At 40.5% G+C, this 13,798-nt stretch overlaps 3 protein-coding genes across 4 annotated transcripts in view; 2 read left to right on the forward strand and 1 right to left on the reverse strand.

Annotated features, from left to right (window-relative positions):
- arap2 (ArfGAP with RhoGAP domain, ankyrin repeat and PH domain 2) overlaps positions 1-651 on the reverse strand; it is an 88,249-nt gene extending 87,598 nt beyond the window's left edge. Inside the window, exon 1 of one of the 2 annotated variants that reach the window (XM_017472612.3) lies at positions 316-647. The gene's annotated coding sequence lies outside the window, so the exon portion shown is untranslated. Of the gene's footprint in view, positions 1-315 lie in introns of both variants that reach the window. The other variant, XM_017472613.3, reaches the window with a different exon arrangement.
- Positions 652-3,027: 2,376 nt separating this feature from the next.
- Positions 3,028-11,363, forward strand: dthd1 (death domain containing 1). Its single transcript, XM_053681820.1, has 10 exons — positions 3,028-3,636; positions 3,760-4,390; positions 5,679-6,000; positions 6,113-6,292; positions 7,083-7,330; positions 7,451-7,714; positions 7,796-8,085; positions 10,033-10,271; positions 10,520-10,577; positions 10,650-11,363. The coding sequence occupies exons 1-10, from the start codon at positions 3,282-3,284 to the stop codon at positions 11,012-11,014; spliced, it is 2,952 nt and encodes a 983-aa protein (XP_053537795.1). The 5' UTR covers positions 3,028-3,281; the 3' UTR covers positions 11,015-11,363.
- Positions 11,364-12,185: 822 nt separating this feature from the next.
- Positions 12,186-13,798, forward strand: part of per1b (period circadian clock 1b) — a 28,581-nt gene continuing 26,968 nt past the window's right edge. Inside the window, exon 1 of the mRNA XM_053681396.1 lies at positions 12,186-12,401. The gene's annotated coding sequence lies outside the window, so the exon portion shown is untranslated. The remainder of the gene's footprint in view (positions 12,402-13,798) is intronic.

Below are 13,798 nucleotides of genomic sequence, written 5' to 3' on the forward strand. Positions count from 1 at the left end.
AGTCCAGCTACTCAGCATACTTCATCTGCCTTGTATATCTACTTCATACTAAGCATTAACTTACATTTCATGCAAGTGTGGAAGTCAATGTAACACTGTAACAGAGCCAAAGCCTTTCTCTTGCTCACATAACGCGGCATTGAGTCTTCTTAATGAAGACACTCAACAGGTGAGCTAAAGTTCAGCAAATGTTTGCTGAAGGAACGCTCTGTGCTTAAAGGGAAAGCAGGTAAAGCACTAAATGAATCCGAGAAACTACAAGTCTTCCCTGCCAGCTGTTTAGAAAGCGTTTCATCACTTGTTTGCGTTACTCACCTCAAATGGATGCCGTTTCAGACTAAATCCACTTTACAGCTTGACTAAGTTCGCTTTCGGGGGTTTTAATAACAGTTTCTTGCCACTTTCTTTTTCTGTTTAGCCACCAAGCTCATGTGGGCGTGCTGCCCTGTAGTATTGTAGTGTGGAAGTTAGAGCATTCATCCGTTACGCCTTCTCCCCGCGTTATAAACCGCCCATAAACGCGGCTGTACCTGAGCTTGAGGACTTCACTGCATTCATATCCACAGGACAGGTCATGAAAAGGCTAAAAAAAAAAAATAATAATAATAATAATAAATTACAACTGCGCTTCGTCGGTAAAGTGTGTATAATTATTTCGTGTTCGGTTCACAGGCCTCCAAAGTAAATGTGTGTGTGTGTGTGTGTGTGTGTGTGTTAAAGATTTAACCCCTCGGGGTATGCATACTACAGCAGCCGAGCCGACCACAAATAACATTAACAACTCTTTTGTTGTTGTTGCATCCGGGAGTTTTTACAATTCCACACATTTATAGAAACTACAAATCCATACATTTAGCCCGTTTTTAAATAAAATTGTATTTTTCCCAGTCCTGTTAGAATTTTGTCCTCCTTTGTTTGTAGTGTCACATGATGACCACACGAGGGCGCCATTTACAACGTTATGTGATTTTTTTATTTTTTTTATTTTTTTTTTCTTCCTCCCCTACCTCTCAATTCAGAGCCATATCTCCCTGCAGATCTCACCTGGTTTCCCACTGAAGCTAAGCAGGGTTTAACCTGGCCAGTACCTGGATGGGAGACCTCCAGTGGAAAACTAAGGTTGCTGCTGGAAGTGGTATTAGTGAGGCCAGTAGGGGGCGCACACCCTGTGGGCTGTGTGGGGCCTAATGCCCCTGTATAGTGAAGGGGACACTATGCTGTAGAAACAGCACTGTCTTTCGGATGAGACTTTAAACCGAGGTCCTGACTCTCTGTGGTCATTAAAAATCCCAGGACACTTATCGTAAAAGAGTAGGGGTATAACCCTGGTGTCCTGACACAATTTCCCCATTGGCACCTTCTATCATGGCTCCCTACTAATCCCCATCTCTGAATTGGGTACATCACTCTCTCCTCTCCACTAAAAGTTGGTGTGTGGTGGGCGTTCTGGCGCACTATGGCTGCCATCACATCATCCAGGTGGATGTTACACACTAGTGGTGGTTGAGGAGATTGACACTAAACTCAAAAAACTTATTAAAACTCTACGACTAGCCTCTAATACACTTTAAATATTAGGTCATTCATTTGCATTTTGGCTTCTGATTTCTAAAATCCTTGTCTTGACATAATGAAAGCTTCTAGTTGCATAGAACCCAGTTTAAAGTTTCCAGTGTTAGCCCATTAGCAACACTAGATGCTTTGTCAACCTGGTTTGTCACACTCATTTACATATATATAGAATGGGCCTTATTTATCAAATTGGAAATGAACGAAGTTATTTGTAAATTGTTCACAGGAGCATGCTTGCACAACAAATGTATAATGAACATCCAGTTAGTTCATAAAAACCTTCGAATCCTACCTAGGCTCCTGAGTTTCTGTGCACTCATTAATCCTCCACTGATAGGCTTCAAAGCGTATAATTGGCACGAGTCACTATATGTATGGATTAAGTTTACACAGATTTATTGAAACACCGATGTAATGAAAGTTTTATGAAACTTATTCATTTCAAATTAATGATTTGAAACAAAGCAATCCAAAAAGAAATCTGTAAATTAAGACAAATAAGGGTGGATAATTAACTAGGACAAAAGTAATAGCACCATATAACAAGCTGAAGCTTTCCTTGAATTCTTCACATCCAAAATTTAGTTTTTAACTGACTTGTCAGTTTTGGGAAATGGCCACATGCTGAGATCTTATTTAAGCCTTATTTAAGCTTCAGCAGTGTTGTTATGGAAGGGATAGGGTTTAAAATTTTTGTACCACAGACTATTGATTGTTACAGTGTGAGAGTACTTTAGTAAAAGGATTTACAGTAGGACACAATTGTCAAAACTATAGTATTAATGTCATGTTAACATTTTTATATCCACATGCAGTGTGTGTGTGTTGTAGGCATGGAAACATACCTTAAATCACCCAGCTTCAACCATGGCAATCATGGCAGTTCTCTGTTAGCAGACCCTGTAAAATGATATAATAAGCTAACAAATTTTCTGTAAGCTCATGGGCCTTTACTCAACATGTTGAAACGTTAGCATGCTGATTTTCTCTGTGCTTATGAAATATTCACTGAACAGCTCTCAGCTTATGAAATGTGAGGTTACACATTTCCGCCATTATCTGCAGTTGAGCTTTAATAGATTACTGTGGTAGCTCATTCCCAAAGTAATTGGCTCTCAGGCTGCAGAAGCTGTGGGTGATTTTGTTCAGTACATTTGGACAGAGCATCTGAGAGCATCAGAGCTGAGAGAGAGAGAGAGAGAGAGAGAGAGAGAGAGAGAGAGAGAGAGAGAGAGAGAAGGCATAAAGTTAATGTGAACACATATTTTTCATTCTATTTTTTAAATATATGTATGCTCCTACCTGTTTATATTGGTGTCATTTGTATTTCTATGAAAATGTTGATGCAGACAAAGAAAAAGCAACAGACAGAATGTGAGAGAGAGAGAGAGAGAGAGAGAGAGAGAGAAGGAGGAGTGAATGTCTGAAGGCTAAAAAGGACTTTAATGTGCAGTCTGTCAGAGCAGAGGCCATTCTAAGACACACACATTACTCTTTTTTAGGGTCCTCTGTTGCTAAGGGCCCTCTTTGTCTTCAGGCACACCCTCTTATTGCCATGGCCACCCATTTTTACTACACTAAAACTGTAAATACTGCCAAATCTGAGAGAAGAGACAAAGACAGAAAAGGGAAAGGTAAAAACAGAATCGCAGGCAGTAAGTGGGATTTCTGAAAGTAGACTTTGACAGGAACCAGTTGTCTGATCCACAATGCTGGGGGCAAATCTTCATTTTGGATCATGTCCTGAGGACAAAATTATGACCTTGCTGCAAGCTACAATCCAGAGACTACAAGAACTACTACATTCAGAGAGAAACAGCAGCACAGAGGCACCTGGATCAGAGTTTATCCAAGCTTCTGGGCATCCTCTTGGGCAAGGACATTCAGCAAGGGCCGTTAAGAAAGTTCTCCATCTTTTTAAAGCGTGGAGTGAGTTACACACACACAGAGTAGGCTCCCTGAGAGAAGCACTAAGCACAACAGTACGCACATTCATGGAGCGAGACAGGCACGCAAATCATGGGCACATGCTCCCAAAGACAGAGACTCAAGCAAAACAACTGGGTAAGTTATGTTGGTGAGAGAAAGTCATTCTTGTCTTTTCTTTCTTGCATGTACTTTTATTTTGTTTATTTGTACTCAGTCGCATGGCAACATAAAAGATTTTTGTGATGGATTTCCCTGCAGGAGCCTCCAAAGAAGGTAATTTTCACAAACACGTCTATATCAATGATCTCTTTCAAAGTGTTTTGGGAGATGTGCACAGCATCGAGAATACACTGGTTTTGATCACAAGTAAATTTGACAGAGCGATCACCATCATCTCTGGAGCAAAACTGCAAAGTACAGAAGCTGAGACAACAATGGACGATTTCATGATTCAGGATCTCATGATTCATTCAAAGGACAGACTATTCCTTCCACAGATATCTTCTAAAGAGCAATGTGGTGCTCAAAACACAAACACTGACCCAGAATACACCTCCTATGTTTCACCCCTTTCAGACATTCAGAAATGTGCCCTTCAAAGCAACCCGAATACCCAAGCAGAGACCTGTCGTGCGTTTGAGAGAAAGACTAGACCATATGAACTGCTTAATAAAAGCCCAATTGACCTTGTAACACAAGAAGAGGACAGGATTCTGTGCGAAGTCCTGAAGAGCCCAAGAAATGATGGCCATGGATGTCTTGGAGAGGATGTTGGAGAGGTGAAGAAAGAACCAGTACAGGAGGATGAAAGAGACAAAAATTCAGAGATGGTTGGCACAGTGGTTATGGAAGAACATACAAGCTGGACAGACAAGTGTATTACAGTAGGGTAAGTTATCTTTTAGTATTTTCCCTGTACAAGTGTGCCAAGCTGGAGACATCAGCTTGAGAGATTTCTATAGATTTTCCATAGTTTCCATTGGTTACCAAATTCAGACATGTCTACCTTGCAATTTTCCTACTTGAATACCCATTAGTGTAAGACTCTTGGGATTCTGGATGGCACATGAGTTCATGAGATGAGACATATAAATCAACTTTTCACTTTCCCAGCAGTAAAAGTCTTAACTGTGCATTTTAAGAGATAACATTTTTCAAAAAAAATTTCCACAGTTGTTCCACATAAGTGTCTCATAAAATAAGGACAGAAATAAGTATTTTGTTAGGTTTTGTTCACACTGTAGTAAATGGTAATAGTTAATGAAGTCCAAATGGGAAAATAATAAATATAATCATGCATTTCAGTTGCAAGAAGTGCTTATATTTGTTTTTAATAAATCAAAGAAAAAGCAGGATGTGTATCTCTTTTCGTAGGATTGAAGTTATTAGTCAACCTTTTGGTATGTAGAATCCTCCAATGAGCACCTAAATGCAGTATTAATCCACATTAGTAACAACATCGAAGAGCCTATCCCAGAAATATTGAGTGCAAAGTGAGAGAGTTTGACGTTCCCCAGATATACTTCCAAAACTGGGCAACATGCACATAGAGGCAATTTAGTGTAGCCAGTTCGCCTACTGGCATGTTTTGGGAGGTAGGTGGGAGGAAACCAGAGAACTTGAAGGAAAGCTACACGGACACTGGTAGAACATGTGAAACTCCACACAGACAGTACCCCAGGCTTAGGTTCAAACTGAGGACCCTGGATCTGTGAGGCAGCAATGCTATGCAGTGCACCCCTGTGTCACGCAGGCAATTTCACTAATCATATATTTCCTCAATGACAAAGTTAGACATTTGAACAGATGCTTGATCATTTGTCATTAAAATCAGGCAAAATTAATTTCCCGCCCTCAACTTTCCCCAGCCAACCAATAGATCCCTTGCGAGTTCAGGTCCTGGGTCTTCAGTCCCATCTAACCCATGTGTTAATCCGGACACTGCTGCAGTCAGTAACTATATACCTACAAAGTGCCTCTATATGGTAGTTAACCTAATAAAACTTTATATGTAATGTGCAGTGTGCTTAGCAGACTTCCCAGGACGATTTTCATCTCATTCGTTCATGTTTTTATATTTTACTTGGCAGATCTGATCATTTGCACATGCAACATTTTAAATACGTGTTCTGAAGTAAATCTGGCTAAAACACTAAGAAAACCCCTTTTTCTCACAGTTTAACAGATTCAGCAAGATCTTCCTCCAAAGTCCTGTGCTATATAACTGCCCCCCTGGAAGTCACAAAGGTCATCACATGTAAGGCAGTGGACAGCCTCAGCTCTCTCATGGTGTCAGGGTCAGAGGAGCTGGTCAGCAGCGTTCTCAGACTTGAAAACTTCAGCAACATGAAGTGTCCCTTCCCGCTTTCTGTAGCTGTACCTTTTCGGGCGTGTTACCACCTGAATTACCGTGAGGTTGTGGTGAAAGTGGTGGACCAAGAGCAGAGGATCAGTTATGTCACTCCGGCAGCCACTGAGGGCATCTATGGAGGCTGCAGGGTCTGTGAAAGCAAATTGCATTGTTCAGTTAATCAAAATCATGTCATCAACATCGATTTACATCAATGGATGTGTTTCGTGGTTGGAACATTAGGTCTGTGTTTTCTCTCAGGGTACATTCGCAGTGGTGAGGGTGTACACTCTTGGTGTATTCGTGGTCTTATCCCGTTTGCAGAGGGAGACATTCACAATCCCAAAGAGAGGTCTGTGTCTCAAAATGAGTGTGGACTCCAGGATATGTCTAGACTATCCACCTGGATCTTTCATCACACCGGTGGTTGCCCAAGCAATGGTACTCTCACAGTCATGGGCTAATCTTTTTCCATAGCATTTAAATTTCTAATTTATTTATAGATCTATAGATTTGTCATTCATAGAGATAGTCATACATTGCTACTTCCATGCATACTGTACATATTAGAGACCTAGATAGCCAATTGAGGGTTATTCATTCATTCATCTTCATAAGTGAAGCAGGAATATATGGGCATCAGCCTATAGCAGGGAATCTTATTAGGTCTTTCAATTTATATGTAAGAACCAAATGTATTTTTCATTTCCTTCAGACAATACCTTATTGATATTCATAGAATGCTTTTTGAGAAAAATGCAAAGTCCATAAACCATAGTCTCTTTTTCCTTAGCTTCATAATTGAATTTTTTCCCCCAGTACAACCAGGTTGCCTTACTTGCTTAACTGAATTTAAATAAAAATAGACTATGTACACTAATGTAGCTAGCTAATGTTTGGAGAGAATATTGACTAGATATTCTCTATTCTCTAGAAAACTCGGCTAGTCAGCCAACATAGCTTGAACAACACTAGACAATAAATGCACAAGTTAAAGGCAGTTGTTCTTGTATCCTGTAAAGCAGTGAAATACACAACATTTGATTTGTTAGCATTCTCATTACATATTGTCCATAGATATCCAGTCATCGTAATGCACGCTAGGAATACCCGAATGGCAGTCTATTGGCTTCACATGGCTCTGTTCTCTACAACATTAGCTGTTCATTGTCTCTAATAATAGATCAGTTTTTTTTAAAAAGCCTGTTTTTTCCCCCTTTATACTCCTAAGGTGCAGCCTGTAGATGCTCTGCTCTTGTCTTCACTGAAGTGCAGAAATGATTCCTGCTACTTCATCCTCACTACTAGCCCTCTACTCTATCTGAATCACCCTTTGACTGTAAGCCCTCTACGACCTTTGACCCTAACGCTGCCCTGTCCTCCTAAACCTAAAAAGGTGAAGACAGGAGAGGAGAAGACCTGCACTTACTCTGATAGCACAGCTCTTATGCCTGACAACATCTCATACCATCGGGTCAGGTAGAGGCATCTAGTGCCTCTTTCTTTGTTTGGCTGTAAAGCAATATTTTATTTTCAATAAGATAAAGTGGTATAAGAAAGTAGAAACTCAAACATATTGAATTTTGTTAGATAATTATAGCATAAGGAATCTTTCATAAATATGATTTGTTTTATAGTTATGACTGCAATTTTTTTTTATAAACCCTACAGTTCTGTATTATGTGTACTTTATTTACAAATAAGGGTTTTAAGTGCTTCAGTGAAGTCTTCGAAAAAGCTGACTAAAGAGCAGCTGGTTGTTCTGGGCTGGAAAGATAATCACTGGAATGTTCTGGATAAAGCCACTGTGAGGAACTTGCAGAACGACCTTGTTTCTTTTGAGGTCTTGGAGAACTATGAGCGGTACCTACTCAACATTTTTACTGACAGCTTCTCTGTTTCCTGTATATGTTTGTGCTGATGGAATATTCTTCTTTTCTCCAGGCTGATAGTCCTTCGTCTTCTATCTTCTGTAAGACCTTCTTGCTTGCTGTTTTTTGCTGAGGAGCTGCAGGAGTCAGTGAGGACCTGTACAGTATCCATAGCCATCCACAAAAGACAGAATGACCCCAGCAGTGTGGTTCTGGCTGTCCTGCCCAGTAGAGATCTGAGCTGGGGACTGGCTGAGCTCCATGCCCAGGCTTACTGTGGGTCTCCAGAGCAATCTGTTGAGATATTGATGAGGGAGGGAGAGCAGCTGCTGCTAAAATTCAGCGGCAACATTACCTGCACAGGTAGCTAAAGAGTCATGTTTGATCAGGTCTTGTGTTGGAGCTGTATGGGACAGTGCTGACTGTGCTCACTTTACATGTTATGCCCTTATCAATCAGCTTTCCCAGAACTTCCTTCATTGTTCTAGATAAACTACTGAATTACACCTCTACTTTCACAAAAGATGTCTAATAAATAGGACTAAATAAATAAAACCGTGCTGTTATAGATGAATAATCAACAGCGGGTCATTGTGATGGGGTCAGACATAACGTGTAGTGGTGTTACCATCCCAAAATTGTCTATTTTCCATAAACAGCATGACCCAAAGTGTTTGCCAACAAATACAATTTTTATCTATTAAACAATGACACATCATACTTTTTATCCACATATTGTTATTATTTTGTCTAAAATGTAAACATGTAGCTTCTGAATGAAAAAAATAAGAGCTTTAAACAAAATAATAACAATTTACAAAGATCATCCTGTTCAAAAGTTTATACCCCCCTGGCTCTTAATGTATCGTGTTGCCTTCTTGAGCATCAGTGAATGTTTGCACCTTTTGTAATAGTTGTGTACGAGTCCCTCAGTCGTCCTCAGTGTGAAAAGATGGATCTCAACATTATATAGCCACTGTTGGAAAGGGGTCAAATATGCAAATGATGGAAAAGCAAAGAATGTGCAGGACCTGGAGGATTTTTCTGAAGAACAGTGGGCAGTGTAACTGCTCAGGCCAAACAAGGGACTCATGAACAACTATCACAAAACATAAACACAGTCATGGATCATCCAAGTAACAAAACACAATATTAAAATCAAGAGTATGTAAACTTTTGAATGGGTTCATTTGTGTAAATTCGGTTATTATTGTGTCTTGTGGACTACATGTAAACATGTGTTATGTGAAATAGCTTATTCAGGGCAGTACTAAATAAAAAAACATTATGCATTAGTATTAACATTTAGCAGATTCTGCAAGGGGTATGAAAAGTTATGAGCACAACTGTATAGTTATGTTTAATGTTGTGGAATGACCATGAAACAAATTAGTTCCTGTTAACTCTTACATAATACAGCTATAAACAGGTGTCTCCTCACAGGCCTCTGTTCACTTAGAATTTTCTCTCACTTGAAGTTAATTAGACAAACAAAATGCAGATTGTTACGTTACAAAGAAACCACAAGACCCTCCATCCTGAAGAATTTCCAGTGTCAGAAAACATATAGTTCTCCTTCATCACCTCATGTTCGAGATCCACCTATGAGAAGGACATCCGTACCTGACCTCTGTAGAAGCATCCAATTGCACCAAGTCTGGCTGTGACAGACAGGAGCATGTGTCCAATGCCAGGTAAGGGCACGCCCCTTACCTGAGTACATATCCCTTGGATTAGTCTCCTCCGGACATGTTTGTTTCACTAGCCATGTTAGCTGTGTCACTCGCTGCAAGCTGCCCATGCTCACACTGCTCGTTAGGCTGTCCGTTAGTGGTTAACACGTTTGGCTTGCACCTCTGGGGTTAAGGGTTCGAATCCTGCCCCTCCACTATGCGCAGAGTTTGCATTTTCTCCCTGTGGTTCAGGGATTTCCTCTGAGTTCTCCAGTTTCCTCCTCCATTCCAAAGACACGAGTTGGATGGCAATTGGCACTGCCAAATCGTCCATAGTGTGTGATTTTACCCTGGAATGGATTGGCACCCTGTCCAGAGTGTCCCCTGCCTTGTGCCCTGAGTTCCCTGGGATAGGTGACCATGTGTAGGATAAGTGGTATGGAAAATGGATGGATGATTACTGAATAATTGTTGGCAAAAGTTTATTTTATTTCTGATTACTTTGAACATGTAAACACACTTAATGACAAAGCATTTTCCAAGCCCCTCAGGGTAATGTAACATTAGTATGAAGTGCACATACAGTACAATTTAGGTTCTTGTTTGGGTTTATGTGAGCATATACATGTTTGTACAGGTGACCAGTGCACAGAGACTCACACACTCACATTTCACAATCAGAGGAGGAATTGGCTCTGTTTGCAGCTGAAGGAACTGGACCCATTTGGAAACTACAGCTCACCTCATTACAAAGGCATGGCTCTACTTTTCCAAATCCCTAAAGATCAGCTGGTATGGAGAGAAGACAAAGCAGTTGTATCAGAAGATTATTGCTTAGGACAACCGGTCTGTAAGCTGTCACTCACACTTCCAAAGGTGAAATAATACAAACAAAGCTTAGGTCCAGATAAACCTGCAATGCTTACAACATGTTCAAATCATTTTTACTTCCATAAAGCCATATCCAAAGCTCTTGTGATTTATTTGAATTAATCTAGTGTGCTGCTTCTACCTTTTTTTTTTTTTTTGAGCTGATTGTAAGATACCAAGATAATTTCACTCTAGCTCAGAGAGATCCCAAAGAACATGTTATAACAAGAATTTGCTATTGTCTTATTTTTCAGACTGTGAAATCTCTGTCTCGACCAATCAGTGCAAAATTATTGCGGCATGATCAGGCAGGTGAGTAGAAATATTCAAATCCACCCTCTCTGTGAATTTTTATTTACCCTCCTTAACCTTTTCTTCTGCCAGAACCCCTCTGTGACGAGCTGCTAGCCTGGCTCTGTAACAAGCTGTCCGAAGAAGATGCATCCCTGCTGGTCACGTGCCTTCGACTGCGCCGTTCATCTGTCCAGCTGGCAAAACTCCGAGCTCCAAACAGCCTTGCATTGCAGATTTTCCACATCCTAACCACATGGAGAGAGTCCCTTCCTTCCCTCACACCAAAATGTCCTTTGCTTGCCCAATGTCTGACTCACATCGGCAGGCCAGAGCTAGCCGCAGAGCTGCTGAAAAAAGATCCGGATGTGAACAGGAGTGAGAGGAGAGGTGCAGAAACACAAAGACTTGTAACAGTCCATGGCCCTCCATTATGTGAGATTAAGAGGAAAACATGAAATATGAAGTGTAACTATGTTTAGATATAAGCTATAGATCAGAAAGATTAAGTTTATTCTGTCCATTCTCAGTTAGAGAGTAATTGAGCATGAAATAAATAGATACAACTCGTTTGTAAGAAGGGTGAATATCTGAATATGGGCTTGTATTGCTATGAGCGGAAATAAAAGCACTGATCAAGTGTCAATACACATTTCCTCAGACCTACGTCCATTAAAAACAAACCCAAAATGATGAAGTTGCACGACCAGACCAGCAGACGGCAGTGTTGTAACGCTAATTAGATTTATTTTCAAACGTTCAGACTCGAGCTTTACAATTTACTATCACATTAATAATGTGAATTGACTCACTGTAATACGCCCCTGTGCGCTGTGATTATACGATCTAAATTAAATATGTATAATTGAAGAGTTTACTCATGATCATAAATAAGCTGCAAGTACCGTTCAGACACACAGGAGTTCACCAAGTTCGCCAGTGCGCATGAGCACCTCAGCACTCCGCCGTCCGCGTGACTTTGGCCTAGTCGTGACGTCACTACATACGTGCCACTGAGGCACGAGGAACTGTGGATGCACAGGCTATTCAAAGCTTACCGTAATATTTCGATATGACAGTCTGAACACGTCTAACAGGAGTAGCAAAAAGCGGTCGTCGGGTTGAAAGTACCACAATCTGACCTTTCAACCTAATTAAACAACTGTATTCATTGAATTAGTTATGCATAAAGCTGGATAAACTCTTTAGTATTCATATCAATTTAAATAACATCAGCATTCTCTGACGTTTCCCACCGTGTATTATTTATAACAGAATATATGAGCGATATTCCAGATTTATAATGACTTTTCCTGTTTCAGGAAGAAAGCGCTAATGGTACCCAATAGTTTGGGATATTAAGAAACGTGTTCTGGCGCTTTTTAGCTCCGACATTTAAGCGCAGTTCTTATGTGACGCGCGTATATTAGGTTTACATCGACCACTACACAGCCTTAAACATCGCGCCGGTTACGTCTGCTGTGAAGCAGGCATGCTGCAACGTGACAGCTGGGCCCCGTGCTGCTAGCTCCTCCCCCTCCAGCCAATCCGCGCCGACCTGGGCGTGAATAGGCTGGATTTGGGCGCGCAGGCAGCCAATGGGAATCGCGTATGCGCTCAGCTTGCAGTGGGACGCTCAGGAACGTGTACTACTGCGTGTGTGGTGTGGCACAGGGAAGCGAAAAAGTGTGCCACACAATAAGCACTCAGTTGCGACCTTGAAGCACCGCGAAGACCAGCTTAAACAAAATATAGTTTATAAATCGAATAGTTCTGACTTTTTTTTTTAGGACTCGCTGGAAACAGGAGGCTGGCAGTAAGAGACGACACTGCAAATCTACAGAGGTAAGGCCAATCGTTTTATTATCGTGATCATGAGCTCTAGCGATGCAATGTTTTATGTTGTCGAAAAGCTTTTGTCATTTTACTGGAAATCTAGATGTATTCATGTATGAGTGTTACTGATATTTCTGTTTCTGTGTGCCTGAGATGCTAAAACCACTGTTTAGTTCTTGTCACTATTTTTGGTGGTGTTATTTAGACGTATTTGTGTCACATTTCACTCCTGAAGCTAGTTTGAGAATGCGTCCTAAAGCAGATTGTTGTCAAAACATGAAAAGGTAACACAGATCCTCCCCCCTTCTAGCTAAGCCTGCTGAGTTATCCAGCTTATTCAGCCCATGTCAGCTCCACCTGCAGCACACCAGCATTAACAACCCGTGCACACCCACTGTTCAGTAAATCACACGTATCACATCACATATGAATATGCAAAACATATGACAACAGCTGGTTTTTATTGCTCATGCATGTGTTATGTGCAAATAATGATCAGATGGACTTTATTCTACAACCAGGAACATTTTGTCTGAGCAGGTTCATTTTGCTGGTTGTTCAAAGCAGCTGTATGTATCCTCCATACTGGATCAATTCCATGGGGTATTGAATGGTAGTTTAGAACAAAAAAATAGTTGGTGAAATAAAAATCAGGAATCAATCTGTGCATCTAATTAATATAAACTGTTCAAATTTAAAACAAAAAGGTTGTTTCATTTAAGATATGATTGTATGATACTTGCAGCTATGGAATATAAGACTGAGGCTGGTATATTTTTTATTCATTGCACAGGGGACTCAGCAATGTGAGTCCTTCAGGCTTAGTGTGTAATGATTTGAAAAGACACAGGATAGAGGCAAATGAGTCGGGGCACCCTTTGACCCATGGAAAATTGTGAGAACAAATGGGTTATTTCCCTTACTTATGCTGCGTTTATGTTGGCTTGTAAGTGGTAATTTGCAGCTTGTAATGATGGAATTTCCCATCTCTGCATGTTTGACAGGCACAGTGAGAAACAAAATATGCCATTACAAAAGCTCATAAAAACCTCTTTTAACTGCACTTTTACAGTTACAGGCCTGAGTGGCTATTTGTTCTGTTCTACTACAGTGAACTTCAATCATACAGCAGCAACAGTTTGGACTGAAATTGTAGTACAGCAACAACAGTGGACAATATCAAGTAGCCAGTCAGCTCAGGTTAGATATATGAGTGATAACATTGATGGTTATCTTCGCAGATCTGTGATTATTATGGTCAGTGTTGTAGAATAAACCAAGTACTGTCTGTGTCTGTATATTAATTGATCTGAAACCAATACTGCTATAAACACATTTAAAATAGAGAAGGGGGACTTTACACTGGGCAGCCATGTTGATTTTATGTTGCTGTGTAGATAGGGAAG

The sequence above is a fragment of the Ictalurus punctatus genome, chromosome 7 (genome assembly GCF_001660625.3).
Source record: "Ictalurus punctatus breed USDA103 chromosome 7, Coco_2.0, whole genome shotgun sequence".
NCBI classification, from domain to species: Eukaryota; Metazoa; Chordata; class Actinopteri; order Siluriformes; family Ictaluridae; genus Ictalurus; species Ictalurus punctatus.

What these genes read in the sequence shown, in the direction of transcription:
- dthd1 (XM_053681820.1), top strand. Translation starts at nt 3,282, where the DNA reads ATGCTGGGGGCAAATCTTCATTTTGGATCATGTCCTGAGGACAAAATT. An exon ending in GACAAGTGTATTACAGTAGG is followed by an intron (nt 4,391 to 5,678) that starts GTAAGTTATCTT and finishes TTTTTCTCACAG; the next exon opens with TTTAACAGATTCAGCAAGAT. An exon ending in ATCTCATACCATCGGGTCAG is followed by an intron (nt 7,331 to 7,450) that starts GTAGAGGCATCT and finishes TAGATAATTATA; the next exon opens with GCATAAGGAATCTTTCATAA.